Below are 24,989 nucleotides of genomic sequence, written 5' to 3' on the forward strand. Positions count from 1 at the left end.
CTAGAATTGAATTCTGTATTTAGTAATGCAAGTATTAACAGGCATTTATTTAACAGATAAGGAAAGTGTGTGTGTGTGTGTGTGTGAGAGAGAGAGAGAGAGGGGGGGGGGAGAGAGGGGGGGAGAGAGGGGGAGAGAGGGGGGGAGAGAGAGGGGGAGAGAGAGAGGGAGAGAGAGAGGGAGAGAGAGAGGGAGAGAGAGAGGGAGAGAGAGAGGGAGAGAGAGGGGGGGGGGAGAGAGAGAGAGGGGAGAGAGAGGGGGAGAGAGAGAGGGGGAGAGAGAGGGGGGGAGAGAGAGAGGGGGAGAGAGAGAGAGGGAGGGAGGGGGAGAGAGAAGGGGGAGAGAGAGAGGGGGAGAGAGAGAGAGAGGGAGGGAGGGGGAGAGAGAAGGGGAGAGAGAGGGGGAGAGAGAGGGGGAGAGAGAGGGGGAGAGAGAGAGAGAACGTGAGCATGTACTTTAGAAACAGCTCATTTGATCCTCACAACAACACTTGAGATTTAGGTGCTGTTATCATCTCCATTTTAGAGTGGAGGAAACTGAGGCGAACAGGTTAAGTGACTTGTCCAGGTTCACACAGCTAGTCAGTCAGGAAGACCCGAGTTCAAATTTGGCCTCAGAAACTTACTAGCATTGTGAACTCGAACAAGTCACTTAACCTCTGTTTGCCCCAGTTTCCTGCACTCTAAAATGGGGATAATAACAGAGGGCATTGGACAACTAGAGGGAAAACCAGAAAATCTCCTCTAGGAGATAGATAGCAGATAAGCTGAGCTTTGAAGGAAGCTAGAGAATCTAAGAGACAGATGAGGCCCAAGGACAGGGGGAATGGCCTATGCAAGGTTGGAAGAGCTAGAGATTTGGCAGCTGGAATTCTTTTTTTTTTTTTAAAGTGAGGCAATTGGGGTTAAGTGACTTGCCCAGGGTCACACAGCTAGTAAGTGTTAAGTGTCTGAGGCCAAATTTGAACTCAGGTCCTCCTGAATCCAGGGCCGGTGCTCTAACCACTGCGCCACCTAGCTGCCCCAGGCAGCTGGAATTCTGAGGTAGTGAGTTTGGAGAACAGTAATGAAACCAGTTGGGTTGGAACTGAGGGAGCAACGGAGGGCAGTAATGCGCAATAAAGCTTAGAAAGATTAGGTCCAGCTACAATGAGAAGGGCTTGAAATGGTGAGCTGAAGAGTCTGCATTTTATGATGGGGGGAAATGGGAGCCACTGAAGTTCTGTGGGCAGGAGAGTCATGTGGTCAGACTTGAGCTTTAGCGAGGCTGTGTTAGCAGCTGTGTGGAGGCCAGACTGGAGAGGAGAGATTGGAAGCTTTGGGAGCCCAATTAGGAGACTGCTGCAACATGGTAGGTGGAAGTGCCTGAACTCCTGTGTAAGCAGGAAGAAGCAAATGGATGGGAGATACACCATTGACTTACAATCTGATTGGACAAAACTGGTGAAGGAACAGAAAAGGTGAGCAATCAAGCAACTAGGAGTGGTGAGGCTGTTAATTCAATCAGTACAGGAAAGTGAAATGTGAAAGCTGTAGACAGCAAAATAGCAAAGTAAGGTCTGGAGAGCCTAGTGACCCCACTGATCAGGCAGAGGGTAGTACCTCCTCCCTGTCACTAGAATTTTATTAACTATCCCTTGCCTCATGTTCTTCAGACACACAAGGTTACCCAACACCTGACTTACAGTCATGGGCATTTTACCACACCCAGAGAAGGGCTAGCCTATCCAATAAAAAATTGTATGGCTCCCTATGGCAACTCCCCTCAAAGACAACTATCCTTTCAAAGAAGAGGCTCGAGAGTCAGGTAACATTCCCCAGGTTATGCAACATCAACAGCAAAGTAATCAGAATGAGGAAATAAAAGGGCAATGGGAAACAGAAATACAAAATCATAGATTTAGAAGTAAAGGGCTCTTACAGGTCACCAGCAGGGATAGTTGCAAGAGACCTTTTTCTTCCTCTGCTCCAGCCCACTAGTCACACTCATGCCAACTGGAACCCAATGGACCAGTAAGAAAAGGCCCAGGGGACCTCTGCAACATCACTTCACCCCTTTACTCTTTTTTTGGGGGGTGGTGGTGAGGCAATTGGGGTTAAGTGACTTGCCCAGGGTCACACAGCTAGTACGTGTCAAGTATCTAAGGTCAAACTTGAACTCAGGTCCTACTAAATCCAGGGCCGGTGCTCTATGCACTTCGCCACCTAGCTGCCCCCACCCCTTTACTTTAATCCCCATTGTGCAGTTCCCACCAGGTGCTGGATGCCCATTATCATCTGGATGTTCACCCCCTTCCTTAATCTCTACCTCTACCTGAGGGAATCCAGAAGCTCACTCCACTATGACTCCCTTTGAAGCATTGCCTTCTTCCCAACAGTCACTGGTTGGATTCAGGAGAGCAATTTGGAACTAGGCTCAAAGGGCAATCAAACTATGCATAACCTTTGATTCAGCAATCCCACTCTCACTACTAGGTCTGTATCCCAAAGGAATCAAAGAAAAGGAAAAAGGACCCACATGTACAAAAAATGTTTATAGCAGTTCTTTTTGTGGTGGCAAAGAATTGGAAATTGAGGGAATGCCCATCAATGGCTGAACAAGTTGTGGTATATGAATGTAATGGAATACTCTTGTGCTGTAAGAGACGATGAGCAGGTAAATTTCAGAAAAAACTGAAAAGATTTACATGAACTAATGCTGAACAAAGGGAGCAGAACCAGAAGAACATTGTGCACAAAGTAACAGCAACACTGTATGATGATCACCTGTGATTGACTTAGCTCTTTTCAGCAATACAATAATGATCCAAAACTATTTCAAAAGACTCATGATGGAAAATGCTATCTACATTCAGAGAAAGAACTATGCAATCTGAATGCAGATTGAAACATACTATTTTCACTTGTTTTTTAGTTTTTAAAGGCTTTTTCCTTTTGCTCTGCTTTTCTTCACAACATGACTAATGTGGAAATGTGTTTATATGATTGCACATGTATAACCTATATCAGATTGCTTGCTGTCTTGGGGAGGGGGGCACTGGAAGGAGGGAGAGAGAAAAAATTTGGAACTCAAAATCTTACTAAAAAACTATCTTGGGGCAGCTAGGTGGTGCAGTGGATGAAGCACTGGCCCTGGAGTCAGGAGGACCTTAGTTCAAATCTGGACTCAGAAGCTTGATACTTAACTAGCTGTGTGACCCTGGGCAAGTCACTTAACCCTCATTGCTCTGCAAAAAACAAAAAACAACCCCCCCAACCCTATCTTTACATGTAATTAGAAAACATACTGTCATTGGTTAGGAACTATCTGCTATGCCATTATCTCCCAAGGTGCACCTGGCCTTAACTTCTGCCTGGCTATTCTTACTGTTGGACCTGAAAGTACCATTTGGCCTCTCTCCATCTGCCATGAAACCGAACTCTTGTTTATATATAGTCTCCCCCATTAGAATGTGACCTCTCTGAAAGCAGGGACCAGCTAACTCTTTTATTGTACTTTCCATACAAATTCTAGGACCTTGATGTACTGAGATAGTCTTCCAGTGATGCCATATGACTTTGAACAATGGAGTCTCCAAAGAATAAAAGTTGTAGGTCACCCAAAGAGCAAGGGAGAGAATTGAGCTTAGCACAGTATCTGGCACTGAGTAAAATACATGGTTTTACATTCTGTTCCATCTAGTCCAACCCCCTCATTTTACAAGTGTGGAAACTGAGTCTAGGGGAGTTAAGTGATTTGTCAGTAGTCACACAGAGTGGCAGAGATGAGGTTTTAAGCTCTGATTCCAAATCTAGCATTTTTTCCACTGTACTATGACAACACTGTTAGAGACGCTCTTTGTTAAATCTTGAGGCAGGCATCACCAGGCAACTGTGCTTTCTAAATCTACAAGGCTAAGTTTAGAATTCTGGTAAAATGTCTTATTTTTTAATAAAATGTAAATTGCTTTAATTTTTAGAGTTTTATTTCAAAGCCTACTCTACATTTGGTTTTATTCTTTCTCATAGTTATACCTATGTCTATACTACTTAAAGGGTTTACAAAGTACTTTCCTTACAGCAAACCTGTGAGACAGGTAGGATAAGTGTTATTACTGCCACTGGGGAACTGGAGTCTCAGAACAGTTAAGTGACTCATGGCCACCCAGCTAAGTGTCTGGAGTAAGAATTTTTAACCCATATCTGATGACTCCAAGGTCAGTGCCTTTTATATTATACCTGCTGCCTGTGGGAAGCAGATAAAAAAATTCATTAATTTTTATTATAAGTACCTAATGTGTGTGCTATGAGCACACCTAATGGGTGCTGGGTACTGTAGGGAAAGGCAAAGATAAACAAAACAGAAAACCCTCTCCCTACCTTCCATGATACAAAGCCCTATCTTTGTAACACTTCTACTTGACAGTGTACAGTGTGGCATAGCATATAGAATGCTGTATATGGAATTGGAAGTACTGGGTTCAAATCCAGTTACAACCTGCTGGTATTGCAAATGCAAGACATTGCTCTTGAACCTCAGCAGTTGAAGCTGCTGTTAACTACTAAGATATGTGAAGTTGTTTTCCCGAGTTGTCATATTTTCCAGAAATACTGAACTCAGAGCATTTGGGAGGCCTGGGACAAGTCACTGATGACCCTCCCCCTTCCCCCCTCCCCCAGCCCAAGCAGACATAATTTGCTACTTTCAAACCTAACAGAACTCTCAGTGTGCTCTTCAAGCTGAGTCAGCTACAAACCTGGCATGATATCTCAGTAGAATGAGTCGAGATGTCTTTGGGAGTTCCCACATTGAAGAAACCCTAAAATCTTTTTTTTTTTAGTGAGGCAATTGGGGTTAAGTGGAAACCCTAATATCTTGATGCACTGATATATTCTTCCAGTGATGCCATATGGCTTTGAACAATGGAATATCCAAAAAAATGAAAATTACAGGTCACCCAAAAAGCAATGGAGAGAAGTGGGACTTCTCTTGTTAATTATTCCCTATTTATCCGGCATATTGTTTGCTTTGTCTATATTTATTTACATGTTGTTTCCCCCATTAGATTATAAGCTTCTTGAGGGCAGGAACTGTCTTTTGCCTTTTTTTTTTTTTGGTATCCCCAGTGTTTAGCACATAGGAGGCACTGAATAAATGTTTATTGATGATGATGACAGGTATGTATCTGTTATAGATTATTACTAATTACATCAAGAGCAATGAAAGTTATCAGAAGAAATGTGCAACTAAATGAGGTACACTGGTCACATAGCTAGATGGAGCCTGAGACGTTCCCTCGTGCTCATGTAACACCAAGAGGGATATGAAGTTGCCCAGAAAGTTGGTGGGATCTCCTTTATGGGAAGACATGGACAAAAGTCACACAAGATTTAAAGGTACGAATGGGTTATAATCTGTGGTGTTGGAAGGAGTATACACATTAGTGAGATCACATATCCACTGAAATATAGCTATGTTTCTATTAGAGCAGAATAAAGAATACTCAGAAGTGTTCACATTATTTGAATTCACACTGTGTATTTCCACTGGACTGGAACAAATGACCGTATCTTACATAATTATAATCTCAAATAATGTGAATTGGAATATATATGTCCACTTCAGGGTGATTCAATATTTGCACTGCCCCAGCCTCCTGGAAGTTGACAATTGAGGGGAGTAAAGTGGGGGTGGGGCAAGGGAATGACATTTACATTGGTGTAGCACATTATGAGCACTAAATCTGGAGTCAGACCGGAGATCTGGGTGCAAATCTTGACTCCAATTCTTTATAGCCAGGTGACTTTGAGTACTCTGCATAAAACTGTCTGTTTAACTTTATTTTGATTACATTATATATTAACTCACATCTCTGAGCCCCAGTTTCCTCAAGGGATTCTAATCCTGGCACTATGCACTACAAAAGGCTGTCGTAAGGAAAAGTTCTTTTGTAAACATTTAAGTGTTATCTAAATGTTAGTTGTGATCATTGTAATAGTACAAACTGAAATATAATAAGTAAGGCTTTCAGTTCGGCAAAGTGATTAGAGAATTCAAGGAAGAAAAGAGAGAGAGGAGAGAAGGGAGGGAGGGAGGAAGAGAGAGAGAATGAGTTGAAGATATCCCAAACTAAGGATGTGCAGTTGTTAAAATTTGTTGTGTTATGAATAAAGTGAGGAAGGGCTACCACCATACTATAACAATTAAAACTTTAGAACTATGCCCAAAGGGCTATGGGACTGTTCATACCCTTTGACCCAGTGGTAGCACTGCTAGGTCTGTATCCCAAAGAGACAATAGAAAAAGGAAAAGGACCCACATGTACAAAAATATTTATAGCAGCTCTCTTTGTGGCGGCAAAGAATTGGAAATTGAGGGAATGCCCATCAATAGGGGAATGGCTAAACAAGTTGTGGTATATGAATGTAATGGAATACTATTGTGCTGTAAGAAACGATGAGCAGGAGTAGTTCAGAGAAACCTGAAAGGACTTACATGAACTGATGCTGACTGAGAGGAGCAGAACCAGGAGAACATTGTACACAGTGATAGCAACACTATGTGATAAACAATGGTGATAGACTTGGCTCTTCTCATCAGTGCAACAATCCAAAACAGTTTCAAAGAACTCATGATAGAAAATGTTCTTGGGGCAGCTAGGTGGTGCAGTGGATAAAGCACTGGCCCTGGATTCAGGAGGACCTGAGTTCAAATCCAACCTCAAACGCTTGACACTTACTAGCTGTGTGACCCTGGGCAAATCACTTAACCTTCACTGCCCCACCAAAAAAAAAAAAAAGTTCTCAACGTCCAGAAAAAAGAACTGAAAATTATGATTGCAGATTGAACCATACTGTTTCTACTTTTGGACTGTTTTTTTTTTTCCTTCTTGTTTGAGGTTTTCCCTCTGTGCTCTGATTCGTCTTTCACAAGATGACCAATGTAGAAATATGTTTGATATGATTGTACGTATACAACCTATATCAGACTGCTTTCCATCTTGGGGAGGAGGGAGAAAAGAAAAATTTGGAACTAAAAATTAAGTGAAAACAAATGTTGAAAACTATCCTTATATGTAATATGTAACTGGAAAATAATAAAATAATTTTTTTAAAAAATTGAAAAACATTACATGCTCAGTTGAGGGGATAACAGCAAACAACAAACAAAAGAATAAATTAGAGCTCTTAATTAGTGGGTTCTTTTTAGCATTATAAAAAAAAACTGAGAATGAAATGGTACCTTGGGCAGCTAGGTGGCGCAGTAGATAAAGCACAAGCCCTGGATTCAGGAGGACCTGAGTTCAAATGTGACCTCAGACACTTGACACTTACTACCTGTGTGACCCTGGGCAAGTCACTGAACCCTCATTGCCCCGCAAAAAAAGAAAAAAAGAAAGAAAAAAGAAATGGTACCACAACATAGAATGTTGGTGAAAGAAAGAACATGATAACACAAAATATTAGAACACAGAATAAAAAGCCAACAGGCCCTTCCCAATAAGGCAAGGGGAGGCCACAACAACAGCTGATGTGACTGAAAAATTTTACAAAGCAATTTACATATTCTATTTCAATTCATCTTCCTAACAACCTCGGGGAGGCAGTAGATAAAGCAATGGACTAGGAGTTAAGACAACTTGGATACTTCCTTGCTACGTGACCCTGGGTATGTCACTTCACTTCTGAGTGGTTTCCTCATCAGTAAAACGGACAGGATTGACATGGTAACTAAATAAAATAAGGACCATGAGATGCTTGTATAAATGTGAATGCCTTCATTAAAGAAGTCCAGAAGTAAAGTGATTTGCTTCTGGTGACAGAGCAAGTAAGCAACAGAAACAGGACTTGGGTCAGGTCTTTGGATCTGAAGTTCAGAGCTCTTTTCATTACACCATAGTGCCAGCAATTTTCATGGCTAAAATCAAGGGGTATCTTGACCCTTTATCCAGCACAAGTATTAAAACCCAAAAGCTCCATCAGTACAGCCTCCTCAGGAAGCACACTTGTGGAAAACCTTTAGCTCTGCTGACAACTGAGAAACTCAAGGACAAGGAGAATGCTGCAACTCGGGCTACTTGGAGCTCATCAAGTACAAAATGGGTATTAGAATCCAGGGGTCCCAGCTCTGAATCACCTAAAACTCATGCAATGTCAAAATGAGAAGAGACCTCTCAGAAGCCACCTTGCCTAGCATCAGTATCTAATTAAGAATTCCCCTCTACAAAGCCTGAGAGATTACCCAGCCTTAGGGTGAAGACCTCTAGGGAAAGAGAACCCATTGCCCACAGGGCTGCCTAGCCCATTTCATGATAGCTCTAATTATGTGGAAATTTTTCCTTACACACAGCTGAAATCTTCCTTTTAACCTCCACCCATGGTTCCTAGTTCTCCTTTCTTTTAAGTTGTAGAAGGCAAGCTATCCCATGGGCCTCTCCTCCACTGGCCCAACTTCTCAGCGAGGCCTCAGTCTCTCTCCTTCAGTTAGAGGGAAGAACCTCAGTTCAGAGTCATGAGTTTCCTCTGGTCTCTTACCCAAGCCAGCTAATATTAAGTGAAATGCCACCAGGGGCCAGCATACCATAGAGAAAACATGGACTAACAATGTGCTTGGGGACTCAGTCTCCCCTCCAGGCACAAGAAAAATACACTTTTGGATACAATTCACAATAGTCCTCAATTAATAGAACCCATTGTTCTATTAATGGAATTACTGAAATTCTTCAAGGGTCCAGGGCTTCATTAATGTGCTACTTTGTCAGATCCAAATCCCACATCACCACCAACATCACCACCACCACTAATATTTATATAGTGCTTTAAAATTTGCAAAATGTTTCACAAATATTATTTCATATTATCCTCAAAATAAGTGGGAGGTTCTTGCTACAGTTGCCTTCATTTTACAGTAGGGGACACTGAGGCAAACCGAGGTTAGGTGATTCACCCAGGGTCACACAGTTGCTACATGTATGAAGCCAGATTTGATCTCAGGTTTTCTTGACCCTGGGTATAGTCATCTGAACAGAGCAATGTCTTTCCAACAGAACCACGGATAGTTGGATCAACTTCTGAGTCTTAACTTCTTCCTTTATAAAATGGGGACCACAGAGATTAAACTTTCCCTCTCAGTCCTCAGCACAGACCTGGCATATAATAGGCATTTCAGGGGGCGGCTAGGTGGCACAGTGGATAAAGCACCGGCCCTGGATTCAGGAGTACCTGAGTTCAAATCTGGCCTCAGACACTTTACACTTACTAGCTGTGTGACCCTGGGCAAGTCACTTAACCCCCATTGCCCCGCAAAAAAAATAAAAATAAAAATAATAGGCATTTTCATAGGGAGTTAAGAAACAAAAAAGTGAGATGATTGATTCAGAGTCGTGTGGTCAGTAAGTAGGGGAGGCAAGGTGTTTGACTCAAACACAGGACCAGGCCCAGGCCTCTGTTAAGAATGATAGCTCCTAGGGGGCAGCTAGGTGGCACAGTGGATAGAGCACCGGCCCTGGAGTCAGGAGTACCTGAGTTCAAATCCGGCCTCAGACACTTAACACTTACTAGCTGTGTGACCTTGGGCAAGTCACTTAACCCCAATTGCCTCACTAAAAAAAAAAAAAAGAATGATAGCTCCTATTTTGATAACACTGTACAGCTTACAAAGCATTTTTCCTACACTGGCCCTGGAAGGGAGGAAGTACAGTAATTATTATCCTCATTTTACAAAGGTTCAGAGAAAGTTGTCCTAATATTTCTATGCTGTCCAAATGATTTCATGCAGTCAAAATGGGGTTAGAGGAGGAACAGAAATGAGAAAGAGGCATGTCAATTCTTTCTTCCTGATGATCTGTCTCTCTTTCCTAGGCTTTGATAAACATGAAGTCCTTTTTATTATGAATACTATATTCCTCTTGATAAACAGAGATAAGTCAACTGGGAACATAAACCCTGGCACAGTATCAGTATGCAAAGTCCACTTTAGATTAGAGACAGTTCTATTATTAGAAAAACTTCTAGACACAGAGGTTAAAAACACAAATTCAATAAATTACACATATATACACAGAGAAAATAAATAGAAAAGTTACCAACATTAACTAGGCAGATATTCCAGAACCAAAACATTTTTGTCAGTTCAACCTACACTTCCTGTCAGACCCAGGTGGAGATAGCCCCCCGACCCTGTGCTCCAGAGCCATGGGAATATCAGCGTCCATTCCACTAGCCACCAGCCCTGCTTTTAACCCAGCCTTGTTAGCCATCATTGAGGACAGCAGTCCTTGAGAAAAAGGAGCCTGACTCTGACTCTACCTCTACCACCACCACTGATGGGGAGGTCAGCCCAAGAGCCCCAGCACTACCTAGATCACCAGCTTCGCTTCCATCCTGACCCCGGTGGCCATTATTGAGGGGATCAACCTTTGTGAAGGGGCCCATCTTGGACATCACCAACACCAACTGCTGACCAACTGCTGACCAACTGCCACTGACAGGCAGTGAAGCCTGAGAGCCTGAGGATCGCACTGCCCCTCCAGGTCACTGGCCTGGCTTCCAGCCCGGCCCACATGGCCACCAGCCAGGCCAGCAGCACTTGAGGAAAGGCAACCTGGCAACTAAATCCCTCTGGAGGTGCTGCACCCTCAACTCCTCAGTAGCCTTAGCTTCTGAAGACCTAGAAAATAACGTTCACGCTAACAAAGTCCTCAGCATTGTCTGAAAGCTCAACCTCAGAAAAGGATATCATTTTACCAAAGGAAATGACACTAAAAAAGATATATTACCATCTGGTTTTCCTCTTAAACCTTAAGGACCATTAGACCTTTCTATCTAATTTGCTGCTGAAGCTTCCTATATGTGGGGTCTCTCCGTATTAGAATCTAAACTCCAGGAGAACAGGGATTATCTATTTTCTATTTGTGCTTCTCACGCTGTAGGCACTTAATAAATGCCTTTTCACTCATTCATTCAATCATTCATTGGCTTCTACTCATCCTCCTTAGGAGGACAGGAGTTAGAAATGGACTTTAGAACCTAGAATGTCAGAGCATGCAGGATCTCCTTAGTGATAAACTCACCCAAACCTTCACTTTATGGAATAAAAAACTGAGCCTCAGAGAAAGAAGAAACTTATCTAAGGTCAAACAGCTTATAAGAAGCTGAGAATTCTCTTCACCCCAAAGCCAGAGCTCTCTCTTATGTTTAAAAAAATGCATTTCCAAAAATTTAACATTTGTATCCTTTTCTGTAAACTGATAAAACTTTTTTTTTTTAATTCAAGAAAGCATAATGAAATTCTACTCTCCTTGCAGGGATAGAAAGAACAATGAATTTGCAATTGGAAGATCTGGGTTGGATTTCCCCATGCTAATACTTATTAGCAAAACATTTCATCTCAAAGCCTCAATTTTCTTATCAGTAAAATGGGGACAATAGTGCTTCTACAGGAGTACTGTGAGAAAAATACTTTGTAAACCTTAAATATTTATAGGAATTTAAGTTGTTATTATTATTATTATTATTCTGATGATGACATGAAACTGGATGGTAAATTCCTTGGGGCAGGGATTGTACCAACTCTTTCTAATGTTACCTTTCCAGTATGTACCTTGAATGTGGGATATACTTAATAAATCTTTCTTCAATGGAATAGAATGATCCCACACTATTCTTCTTCACTGATCACTCAATCCCCAACAAAAAGCTTCTTTCAAATATTTGTAGCACTTTATAGCTCTCTAATACACACATACTCTGTTTAGTACTGTAATTACCCACATATGTGTCACATTACTCTAGCAGACTATAAGTTCCTTGAGAAAAGGGACCCTGTCTTGTTTATCTGTCTCAATAGCTAGGGTAGTACTCTGCACTAAGACTTTTGGGACACTGTGTGTGTATGTGATATATACAGACATGTATGTACACATATACACCCAGAATAGTTACATTAATATATACTCAACAATAAAATTTACTCAAAAATATTATCAAATTTTGTTAAGTAACAAAATGCCAGTATCCTATTCACCATATGTTAATGCTTATAATATCAAATCATATTGAACATTTTGCTAATTTCAATAGCTTTTTTTTTTGTGGGGCAATGGGGGTTAAGTGACTTGCCCAGGGTCACACAGCTGGTAAGTGTCAAGTGTCTGAGGCCGGATTTGAACTCAGGTACTCCTGAATCCAGGGCCGGTGCTTTATCCACTGCGCCACCCCCTCAATAGCTATTTTTAAGGTTGCTATTACCTCTGCCAAAGACTACCTGTGTGACTGGAATGTATTAATTTTCTTTGAAAATGAAAATGTCAGACTAGATAACTACATAAATTTCTTTCCAGATGTAAAAAAAACATTGATTCTATAGAATGCAAAACAGAAAGGAATTAGCTCCTTGTGGTATTACTTACTAGTTGGATGTGTGATTGTTTCTCATCTCCAACCATCATTTTAAGATTGCATTTTCAAGGGGCAGCTAGATGGCGCAGTGGATAGAGCACCGACCCTGGAGTCAGGAGTACCTGAGTTCAAATCCGGCCTCAGACACTTAACACTTACTAGCTGTGTGACCCTGGGCAAGTCAATTAACCCCTATTGCCTCACTAAAAAAAAAAAAAAAAAAAAAAAAAAAAAAAAAAAAAGATTGCATTTTCAAATGTTAATTTCCTCTTAGAAATACTTATAGGTGAGCTCTACAGTATGACCAAAATAGGAAATAGGATCCATGGTACCCTCTCAGGATCAGAGAAATTGGGATAATGGGCAAACTCCTTACATTTTTATTCTTCATCCAAACCTTTCTATAAATACCCATCTTCAAATATTTTTTTCTTTATAAAGTACAAATTGAATAAAGGGTGAGACCAGTAGAATTCTTTATTATAGTTCATTTTTACTATGACACAATCAGATTATTTTCAATTCCCACTTCTTTGTCTCCCATCTCCCTGGCCTCTCAGACTTCTTAGACAAATCACTTTTTGGGTTTCCATTTTCCTGTTTGTAAAATGAGAGGGTTGCATTACATAATCTCCAAAAGCCTTCTTATATCCAACATTCTATGTTCTATGTTCCAATATTCTACATTTTATATGGTCTGTCTGTGTTCTAAAGTCCCTTCCAGCTCTGACATTATGTTCTAAAAATTTTGTAAATTGTAAAATTTACAAAACTGGAATTTCTAAAATGATGATTCTACTGGCCTTAATTGTTTTCTCTGAAGTACCTTGCCAAGCAACCTATAGGTATGTGAATGTGTTACTAATGTGAATGTGAACTAATGCTATTTGTATGTCTTCATGTCCCTCTCAGGTATAACAATAAAAATTCTATGACTCTAAGATTCCAAGTAGTTCCCAGAACACATTTAGTCATAAAGCAAGTTTTAGGTTTGGGAGCTTTTTAAACACAGGCTACAATTCATGACCTATTGCTTATTTATTCACTTGGATTAATTCATGAAGTTCCAATTTTATCAGCTCTAACAACAATGCAATAAACAAATCGGTCCCATGATCCTACTTATTCTCCTGTCACAATTTTCCCAAGGGGATTTGTTCAGGTTCTTAATTATAATGCTACCCATCACTAAGTTTCTTTGCAATCAATCTACATTATTTCTTTACAAAGTTTTGATGCTCTGATGTCTTTAATGGAAATTTAGAGCTGGATAGAGAGTAAGGAAGGGGGCCTTAGAACTAAAATCTTAGGATGTTAGAGTAAGGAAGGACATCAGAAGTCATCTGGTCCAACTCAGTCATTTCATAGATAAGGAAAGAAATGATTAGAGAGGGAAAGTGACTTTCCTGGGATCACAAAGAGATTTCCTGACAAAGGCCTGGACTAGAAGTTGAGGCTTTGGGCTGTTGGGTCAGGGCACCTTTCCACTATAATATTAAGAAGTCAAGGTCCCCTAGCGCACACTCTCTCTCTATCCTAGGTAATAATGTAGGGCTTCTCAACTTTGGGAGCCATGTGCTCTCTCTCTTTACTAACATTTAATATGATTTAATAAATGCTTAATGCAAAAAAAAAAAAAAAAAGAAAAGAAAGAAGTCAAGGGCAGCTAGGTGGTGCAGTGGATAAAGTGCTGGCCCTAGATTAAGGAGGACCTTAGTTCAAATCCAGGCTCAGATGCTTGACACTTACTAGCTGTGTGACCCTGGGCAAGTCACTTAACCCTCATTGTCCTGCAAAACAAAACAAAAAGAAGTCAATAGACCAGTTTAGACCTGAAGCTGCTTTGAACTTCCTGGAAAGTGCTGCCTACATTTCTCTTCCTAGTTACTAATTCCCAGTAAAGGTGGGCATGGGCTAGATGATTAATTTCTTTTCCAAAATCTAAATCTGATACCTTCTAGTATTTCTCAATCTATGTGGTGCTGTGTTAAGCCAGGCCCTCATGGCATTTTCTGAAGGTTTTTTTTTTCTTTTTATTTATTTCAGAAACATTGACGTAAAGGGAATCCTGCTTTAGTCCTATGATTTAGATTTCATTATAAGAATTGCCATACTAGGTCAGATCCCTTGGTTGGTCTGGTCTAATGTTCTGTCTCCAGGAATTTAAACTGACAGTGCAAAGTAAACTCTGGACAGTGCCAAGCACAGACATGTAGCTCATCTATTCTTCCTTACGAGGTGCTTTCTAGAATTAGGAACAGCGTGCCCTAGAGAATCATGGCATCTTAAAGTTGGAAGAAACCTTAGCACATGGAGTCTCAGTTTTCTCCCCTATGAAATGGGAATAATACTTGTAATGGTAAAGCCTCCAGGAAAGAAGAGTCCCTTCCACACTAATAAATCGACATCTTACCTAACTATTGTGAGGAAAAAACATCGTAAACCTTACAGCTCTGTAGAAACTGGAATTTCTAAAATGATGATTCTACTGGCCTTAATTGTTTTCTCTGAAGTACCTTGCCAAGCAACCTGTAGCTATATGACTTCTATTGCCAAGAGCCTGGTCAAACATTTTTAGACCTTTTATTCATGTAATAAAAGCTATTACAAAGATCTCTTCTTAAATACATATTTATAGAGCAAAGGTAGCACATGATGTATACATTAACAGGTGAAAGATTCATCCACCAAAGGGCCTACAAAACAGATGCCTAAGGCCTGTTATGATCTTAATTTCTTTTCTCTTCTTGTTTTTTTAGTAACGGCCAAAATTTTTATTCAAATTTACATCATGATCTATTATCACCCTTGGATCTGTATTCACCATATGACACAAGACTAACCCTTCCCATATCTCTATGGAAATCTGTTTACTCCCTCTCAGGGAAGAAATGTTCACACCAAGCTGGACTACTTGCTATTCATCAGACAGTCAATTTCTTGTCTCCATGCCTTTGCTTAGCCTGTTCTCCATGACTTCAATGCTTTTTCCTTCCCACTTCATAATCTCTTAGATTTAGAGCTAGAAGGAACCATAGAAGTCATTTAGACTAGCCCTTCATTTGACCTATTAAGAAACTGAGGCCCAAAGTAAAATGACTTCTCCACAGTCATGTAGGTAATTAATACATAGCAGAGCCAGGATTTGAACCCAATGAATGACCTTAATTTCTTGCCCAAGAGGGAAACTATAAAAACAACATTTTTTGAAAAGCTCAGCTTTAAGGGGATTCGTGGGGTACTGCTCTCCCAAGCTACGAAGGACTACACTTCACAGGGACAGAGCAGAATCAGGGTGAAATTAATTAAGGCAGATGATTAAGGGCTAACTGTTATGTCCCCTGAGGCTAGGACTAGATGCCAATCTGTCCTTAAATTTTTGAGGGTGACTTTTTTTCTTTTAAATAACCTTTCTTAATGTTTCAGTTCACGCTTTCTTTCAGAGTACTACTAACAGGAAATTGTTTTGCATGACTGCACGTGAGTAATCTATGTCAAGTTTTTGCCTTCTCAGTAAGGCGGGAGGAAAGGAGGGGAGGGAGAGAATTTGGAATTCAAAATTTTAAGAAATGAATGTTAAAAATTGTTTTTAGGTAGGGGCAGCTAGGTGGCGCAGTGGATAGAGCACCGGCCCTGGATTCAGGAGTACCTGAGTTCAAATCCGGCCTCAGACACTTAACACTTACTAGCTGTGTGACCCTAGGCAAGTCACTTAATCCCCAATTGCCTCACTAAAAAAAAAAAAAATTGTTTTTAGGTGTAATTGGGGAAGAAAAGAAAATATTAAACAAATAATTATTTTTGCGGCTGAGGGAGAAGCACAAACTAGAAGAAATGTTGGGTATGTACCAACCCTATCAAATTTGATTTGGGCTCCCATCCCTTTGCCCAGACTAGCAAAGGAATAACAGCTGCCTTAGAAGTCACATATCTCCCTCCTCATCTCCCAGTGTAATAGAGAGGCAGTTTGGGTGTTAAGGACTCTTCAAAGAATAAAGATGCTCATACAATCTTGGAGCTGGAAGGGCCATCAAGGCCAGCCTGCACAGTAACCTCATCCATTGTACACTGGAGAGTTGATCATGCGGTCTCTGTGCTCAGCCTTCTTAGTCTCATGTCCTCTTCCCCACCTCTTCACCCCTAGCTCAGCACAAGAATTTCTCAGTCTCCCAGAAGCCTTTATCACTGGTTCCTCCTCCAAGATCCAGGAACCTTCCCTGGCCTAGTCTTCTCTGGGATCTCTTAACTCTTGTTTCCTATACCTAGGCCCTCTCTCTATTTGCTTTTCCCCTTTTAGGCCCCAGATCTCCCTTCCATCCCCCACACCCGCCAAATCTGTTCTGCTTTTCTCTAGTTCCCTGCCCTCTAGTTTGGGACCAGGAGCCTGGGACAGTTTCCCCTCCCCTCAGGTCTTGAACTCACATTTTCCAAACCAGTTCTCTCCGTTTGTGGGTCCCCAAACTCAACTTAATCTGATCTGAAGAGGGAATAACCTAATCCTCTCAAAATAGTTCCATGTTGGCATCTTGGTCCTAACCTCACATCTCTTGTAGAAACCAGTTCTTCCTTATTGCTTCTTCCCTCTGGGCTCCTGGACCATTTCCTTGCTTAGGTCCCAGATCATAAAGGAAATTATAGCATTAGTGGAAGATGACCTGAGAGCTCATTTGATAAAAGAGAAAGGGAGGTCCTCATTGGTTAAGGAATTTGTTCAAGGTCACCAAGGTTTAAGTGGCAGAACCAGGGTTCAAAGCCAGGTCCTGTGACTTCAAATCCAATGCTCTTTCAAGCATACCATACTTGCTTTTTTGGTCCTCCTCCAGACATGAAAACTCTCTAACCATTTCTTTCTCCCTCTGGGGACCCAGACATGTCAATCCCAGAGAAAATGATTGTCTCTCTCTGATTCCTAGGGGACTCTTAAGCTCCAGATCTCTTGTCCTTCAAATTTCAGCTTCTTTCTCCTTCTCAAGTCTTAGTTCTCTCCCTCTCTCTTCTATTTCCCCTTTCTCTAAAATAGTGGTTCTCAAATTTTTTGGTCCCAGGACCCTTTTACCTTTTTTTGAAGTTATAGAGGCTAAGTGACCTGCCCAGGGTCACACAGCTAATAAGTGTCTAAGGTCTTTGTCTTAATATTAGCAACTATTTTATACTTCACTACTCCCTACAATAGTTAATGACTGCATTATTTCTCCATTTTACATTAGAAGAAAACTAAGGACTTAGGGGTCAATTCCCACCTGACACTACCTGTGTAGTAAGCCTGTCACTTCACCTTTTTACTGAGGGGAGGCAGCTGTGGACCTGGAGTCAGGAAAACCTGAGTTCAGTTTTGATCTCAGACACTTAAAGGTGTGGGACAATGGGCAAGTCACTTAACTTCTATTTGCTTCAGTTTCCTTAACTAGACAATGGGAATAATAATAATAGCGCATTTATCACCTAAAATAAATAATATGGCTACTTCCTGGTCCAGCCAGTTTGATGCAAAGCATTTTCTGCACTGATCATCACTTCTACTGTTTCCGCATGGGTAAACTGGACTCTGCCCTGGTATTCCTCAGCTCTGAGGGATGAACTGTAAGCCTTCTTCCTGGCTACTTCCTGGCACCAATACATACCCTTCCGTCCTCTCCTTTCCAAATCTTTGTTTTTCCTTATTAAAATATAAGCTCTTTGTGGCAAGGATGTCTAGCTTGCTTGTATTTGTATCCATAGCATTTAATACAGTACTTGGCACACAGTAAGAAGTGCTTACTGACTGCTCCAGCACTCAGGCTCTCCATCAATTATGCCTTGCCCTCACATGATTTCAATTTACTCTTCAATCATACATTTTCCTCTAATCAAGTTCTTCTTTGGAGTTCTTTATTTGAAATATAGTACAGGGGCAGCTAGGTGGCACAGTGGATAGAGCACCGACTTTGGAGTCAGGAGGACCTGAGTTCAAATCCAGCCTCAGACACTTGACACTTACTAGCTGTGTGACCCTGAGCAAGTCATTTAACCCTCATTGCCCCGAGAGAGAGAGAGAGAGAGAGAGAGAGAGAGAGAGAGAGAGAGAGAGAGAGAGAGAGAGAGAGAGAGAGATACAAGGTGGTTGTGAGTCATCTGTGCTATATTTATTTATTTATTCATTTATTTTTGGTGAGGCAATTGGGGTTAAGTAACTTGCCCAGAGTCACACAGCTAGTAAGTGTCAAGTGTCTGAGGCCAGATTTGAACTCAGGTACTCCTGACTCCAGGACTGGTGCTTTATCCACTGTACCACCTAGATGCCCCATCACCTTGCAACTCTCAATTTCACATCTGGGAAATGTTTATTTCTTTGGAACACTGCAATGCCCCAGTTCTCACAGTCAATCAGCATAAAGGGTAGATGTTGGTGGGAAGTGTCATACCCACACTTTGCTATTCTCCTCTTGCCTGTACTGAGCACGGGGTTCTGTACACAGTAGGTGTTTAACAAATGTTAGCTGAGTGAATACAGCTCACAGAAGAAGGGTTAGGGATAGAGTTAACACAGAGATTAAATCCAATCTCATGTCTGTAGTCTGCTTCCTCACAGATAACATCTCCAAGCACCTGCATTTCAACAGATATAGTCTTAGTGCTGACTCAGAGCCAAGAGAGGACCATGATAGTCAGTCAGTTAATAAATATTTATTAACCACTTACTGTGTGCTGGTATTGTGCTAAGGGGTGGGATAAAAAAAAAAGAGGCAAAAAAGGTCTTGCTTTCAAGGATTCTTTGATCTAATGATAGATGCTATGGCAACAGTGATAGAAATGATGGATCATAGATGAGCTCAGAGAAGGGTTGGTGATATAAATGAGGCATGAACCTTAGAAGCCATCTAGTCCAACTTCTGTCCTTTTACAGATGAGGAAACTGGCTTAGAGAGGATGACTTGACCAAAGTCATAGTTTGTAAAAGGTACAGCCAAGATTTGAAACAAGGTCTCTCTGCTTCTTGAGTCAACAGACTTGGACCCAAGAAACCCAAGTTCAAATTCTAGCCCCTCACACACTTTACAGTGTTACCACCAGCAAAAAAAATTATCTCTTTGAGCCCTGATTTCCTCAACTAAAAAATGGGAACAAGTATACTAGTATTAGCTGCTTCTCAGGTTTACAGAAGAAAGATATTTTAAGGTGCTATCAACCCTTCCTCATCACTTTCCCTATCAGGGGAGAGAACCAACTGCCCTTGGGAAGCCCAGGTGAGGAATGAAGATCTCTGGAGAGACGCGATAAGCCTGGTGGTAGGGCAAGGGTGGGTGTGGTGATTAGAAACCCGGGTTGTGCTTAGGAGAAAAGAACACTATGTCAGTAACTTAAGAGACAAACGATCTAGAATTCAACCCCAGCTCTGGAACTTACCTTAATTCTTGAGTCTCATTTTTGTCTTTTGTAAAGTGGGTTGTAAGGATCAAATGAGATTATGTATGTGTGTGTATATATATATGTGTGTATGTGTGTGTGTATGTATATATGTATGTATGTGTGTGTATTATATATGTATATATGTATGTATGTGTATATATATATATCCCATTGTAAAGAAAAAAATGCACAAAAACTATTACTATTCTAAGTAAGCAGAATGAATAGCCTTGTTAGTGGTCTTTTTTTCAGAGTCCTGGAAGATCTCTTACTTGCTAACCAAACATTATCTCCTTTACTATGTTTATTCTGCCAGAAATTTCCCACCATTAGAGATGAATTTCTTTGGCTTCTTTGATTTTGGAGATGGAAGGGACCTTGGAGAGTGAGTTTATTTATACATGAAAAAACTAAATCCCAAAGAGGTCAAATGACTTGGCCAGGTGGCAGTGATAATGGATAGCAGAGCTGGTATTCACACCCAGATCTTCTGATTCTAAATCCAATATTCTTTCTACTAATATCATACCAGCCCGGTATAACAAAAAGAAGACGGGCCAGCCCTAACATTTACTAGCCCTGTAACCTCAAAAGTGGGATTTTTTCAGGTATAAAGGTCTATACGCAAATGGACCTGTGAGGTCACCCAATTGGTTGTTTTCTTTAATGGATACAGACTGATCCTTCCATGTTTGCTCATTGTTGTCTGTCACTCTTGTCCAGGTTACCCCCTAATTTAGCCACAGGAGATCCAGCCAACCTTCTGATACTTCCTGTATCCAATGGATATCTTAGGCCATCCACATGTTGCTTTCATTCTAGCCCTCAGACCAACCCAATTCCTTTTCCTGATCATAAATATCCCTGATGATTCTTTACTCCAGTTCCTCTTTCAAGTTCCTTATTTATGATAATGATCACATGCAACCTGCTCACAGTCACCATACACCTTTATACTGCCCTCAGGGTGATAATCTGTCATTCTTAGAGGCACTATGAATACATTTCTTACAGCCATATAACATACTGGGTACAATGTTGGCATTAATGAGATCGCTTTTGTTTCTGGGAGAAGCTTTTGATAAGCACAATAACATTTGCTTTACTTATCTCATGGGATTGCAGTGAAGAAACGTTTCCAAAGTGCACTATAAATGTAACTATTAGTGTCATTACAGTTTCTTGGTCTTAGAGTGACCTTCCTGGCTTCTTTAAGTCCCACCTCCTACAGAAACTCTCCCCTACTCCCTCTTAACTCAAGTGTTCCAGTCCTTTCTCTCTTAATTATTTCCTATTTGTCCTGTATGAAGTTTGCATGTTTTCTCTCCTATTAGATTATAAGATGCTTGAGAGCAGGGACTGTCTTTTGCCTCTTACATCCTCAGAGCTTAGTACAATGCCCGACACACAGTAGACACTTAAATGTTTACTGAATTGAAAAGTGTCCTAAGAAAATGCAATTATTGGGGGGCAGAGGGAGGAGGATGTGGGGGTAGCTAACCTCTTAGGTAATTATCATGTCATACCCTAAGTGGTTCAGTTGAAGGCTAACAGGTACAAAACATTTTAAGAAAGGGAGAGTGGTTACTTGACTAGCCTGAGGTAGGAACTGGATAGTGGGCACACTAAGGAGAGAAAGAGGAGAGGCAGCTAGGGGGCACAGTGGATAGAGCACCGGCTCTGGATTCAGAAGGACCTGAGTTCAAATCTAGCCTCAGACACTTAACAATTACTAGCTGTGTGATCCTGGGCAAGTCACTTAACCCCAATTGCCTCATAAAACAAAAACAAAAAAACAAAGAAGAGAAAGAGGGAGTGCCGAAAGTGAAGTGGGATAAAGTCAGAGAAAATAGCCTCCTACAACACGTTTTGAGAGAGCCAAACCTAGGGGAAAATTTCACAGGTAGAGTATTGGGCCCTAGAGGTATAAAATTTAAGACCTAAACTTATAAAGGGAGAAAGAACTTTAGCTTATTTGTAAAGCTAAAGTACCCTGGAGGAGCAGAGATTCCTTTCTCAGCGGCTGGAGGGCACTGTATAGTGTTCCCTCAAGGGAATAATAAAGATGTACCTGGGGACTCAGGGTGGAAAGAAGAATCATATAATTGTAGAATGGTAGCTCTATAAGAGCCTTTAGCATGTTAGACCTAGTACCCACCAGAGCTGGGTCTACTCACTCCTGGTCTAGTGCTCTTTCAGAGACTGAATATCCCTGCAGATTGAGAGATGGGAGAAAGAAGAGGTAAGAGGGTCATCTAATACTGGAAGAGGAATTGGATTTGGAGTCTTAAAACCTTTGATTAAGTTCTGGCTCCTGCACTAATCTGCTGTGTCTCTAAGCAAGTCATTTCATCTTCCACGGACTTTTTGGACTACTTAACCTCTCCATCCATTGTGAAATACCATGGTTCTAAGGTAGTCAACAAGACATTGGGATTGGGGATAGGATTTGCCAAAGTGAGTGAAAATGGCAAGCCTAAAGGGTACTAGGGTTTGGGGACCAGTGGCTAATTGAGGATGACAGCTGCGAATATTTCATAAGGGAAAAATAAAAGGGGGGGGCGCGGCAGTGTACATTAGGAAGGCTGACGAATAGAAAGGAAATTTGGGCCTTCTAAATGAAGATGGTGGCTCTCACGCTGACTTGATTTGTGACCTTGGGCAATTCATTTACCCTCTCCGGTCCTCAGTTTCCTCGTTTGTAAAATTAAGAGGTTTGGACTAGATGTTCTCTAGGGTCCTTTCCATTTCTAACTTTTAATGTACGTGTTTCTCTTCGAGCTCTGACACCCCATAAACTCAGCTTCTCTTTCAGCTCTTAACAATCGGTGAGTCTATAAATTTCTCCCCCGCCCCAATAACTGGTAACAACAGAGGGACGTGGGGGTTGGGGTGGTGCCTGGGGTAATATACGCAAAAGGGCGAGTGGCGGGCTTCGGTAGGAAGACTTTGCAGCCCTGAACTCACCATTGAAGGAGTCCGGGAGCCGCCGGCTTTTTGTGTCGGTCGCTACGGGCCGCTTGTCAGACATGGTCCCGCTGGGTGGTGACTAGTTTCCCGCTGCTGCAGCTGCAGATAATCCGTGAAGTGGTCTTTGGTCTTTTAGCTTCTGCCACCTCCTCCCGGGCTCCACCACGCCTCCGCCTCGCCCCGCCACGCCCCACCCCTTCACCGCGCCCGTCCGTCCAACCAGGGCCCTGCTATCCGAGGAGGTCACGCCTCCCAGCCTGCTCCCCGCGTAGGTTTCACTTGTAGATTTCCCGCGGAGCTCACGCTCCGTTTTCCCGGTGGAGGGGAGTGGAGGGGCCTCGGTAAGAGCCGAAGGAGCTAGAGGGGAAGGGCTGAGGAGTTGGCTAGAGAAAAGGCTGGAGATTTTTGGAAGAGGAAGGGAGGAATCACGCAAGCAAAATCAGAATCACGGTTACTTCAGATGTGGGAGGGACCTCAGCTAATTTTGTCCAAACGCGGCCTGAAACAGAACCTCTCGGCCCGCCCCCGACTACAGGGTTCCCAACAAGTGGCTGCCCAACTTCGAGGAGGAGCTCTTTTCTATGCTGTAATGATGGGATTTTGTGAGGAAGTTACTACACCATCTAGGAATTTTTGATAGTGGAAAGCAACCTAGATTTGGGAAGAGAAATTTTTTTTCCTCTTCACTTTTTAAAAAATAAGATTTTATTTATAGCTTTTGTTTTTACATCACTCACGTTCCCTAATATATCCCATCCATTTCCCAGAAAGCTATCCTCATAAAAATAAAAAGACTAGGAAAAAAACTATTTCATCAAAACTAACCAACATACGTCTGACACTGTGTGCCACACTCACATCTCTGGAAAGAATGGAGAAGGGTGCCTTCTCTATTTCATCTTTGGGGCCAAGCTTTATCATTATAACTTAATAGACTTCAGTTTTAATTATTTGTTCTTTCCATTTACATGTTTGTAGTCAACATGTACAGCAAATTACTTTCCTAGATCTGTTCATTTAGTTTTGCACCAGTTAATATCAGCTTTCCCATGCTTCTCTATTTACCTCATTCATCATTTTTTTTTTTTTTACAGCACAGTACTATTCCGTTACATTCATGTGCCATACCTTGTTTAAACATGTCTGGGCAGATAAACATCTACTCTGTTTTTAATTCTTTACTACTTAATAGTGCTGCTACGGATAGTTTGGTGTATGTGGAACCTTTTTATTATTGACTTCCTTGGGATACAATTTAGTAAAATGTTTAGATAAAAGGACATTTAAAGTCCCTTTCTCTGTGTAATTCCAAATTGTTTTGAAGACAAACCTCAGGTCAATTCAAATTGTCAAGTCTACAAGTATTTGTTGAGTGCCTACTAATTGCTAGCCCCCCCCCTTTATTTTGCATAGGCCCCTTTTTAATTGCTGGGGATGCAAGGAAAGGAAAATGACATTCCCTGATCTCACAAAATTTACAATTTTGGCAGTCATACATTAGTGTGCCCATCCTTTCTCCAACCTTAACTATTTCCATCTTCTGTCATCTCTTAGCCAAGTGTCATCTCTTGCTAAGTGTAAGGTGAAACTTCAAAGTTGTTTTGATTTGTATGTCTCCAGTGATTTGAATCCTTCTTTCAAATGGTTGCTAATAGTTTGTGTAGAAAATTAAAATATGTTTAATCTGCCTGTCTCTTACAATAATAACAATAATAATAAAGACATGTCTTCCCATAAAACAAAACCAGATCAGAGAATATAATGTCTCTTACAGGATAATCCAGATCAGACAGACAGGAAAAACAGAATACCAATTTATTTTGTCCCAAGAAGAAAGAGACCATGATCATGTGGAGACCCTTCCCAAAAGGGCTCAAAGATTCCTTCTTTTTGAGGGTATATAAGAGTTTTTTGTCCACTGGTTATGGGGCATTGTCAGTTTTCTTTTCTTTTCTTTTCTTTTCTTTTCTTTTCTTTTTTTTTTGTGAGGCAATTGGGATTAAGTGATTTGCCCAGGGTGACACAGCTAGTAAGTGTTAAGTGTCTGAGGCTGGATTTGAACTCAGGTCCTCCTGAATCCAGGGCCAGTGCTCTATCCACTGTGCCACCTAGCTGCCCTGCATTGTCAGTTTCAATAGTATGATACAAATTTTAGCAATTTCAGTTATAACAAGTATGGAGGAAATACCAAAGCATCATGATAAGATTACAGGATTCCAAAAAAGGGTTTGGCAAGGATGAGGACACTGAGATGTC

The 24,989-nt window shown here is 41.3% G+C and overlaps 1 protein-coding gene across 1 annotated transcript in view; it reads right to left on the reverse strand.

Annotated features, from left to right (window-relative positions):
- The window catches only part of STOM (stomatin), a 50,468-nt gene extending 27,584 nt beyond the window's left edge, over positions 1-22,884 (reverse strand). The window contains exon 1 of the mRNA XM_043988722.1: positions 22,731-22,884. Coding sequence (XP_043844657.1) covers positions 22,731-22,794 — 64 coding nt within the window. The 5' untranslated portion in view covers positions 22,795-22,884. The remainder of the gene's footprint in view (positions 1-22,730) is intronic.
- Between the last annotated feature and the right edge of the window lie 2,105 nt (positions 22,885-24,989).

The sequence above is a fragment of the Dromiciops gliroides genome, chromosome 2 (genome assembly GCF_019393635.1).
Source record: "Dromiciops gliroides isolate mDroGli1 chromosome 2, mDroGli1.pri, whole genome shotgun sequence".
Lineage (NCBI taxonomy): Eukaryota > Metazoa > Chordata > Mammalia > Microbiotheria > Microbiotheriidae > Dromiciops > Dromiciops gliroides.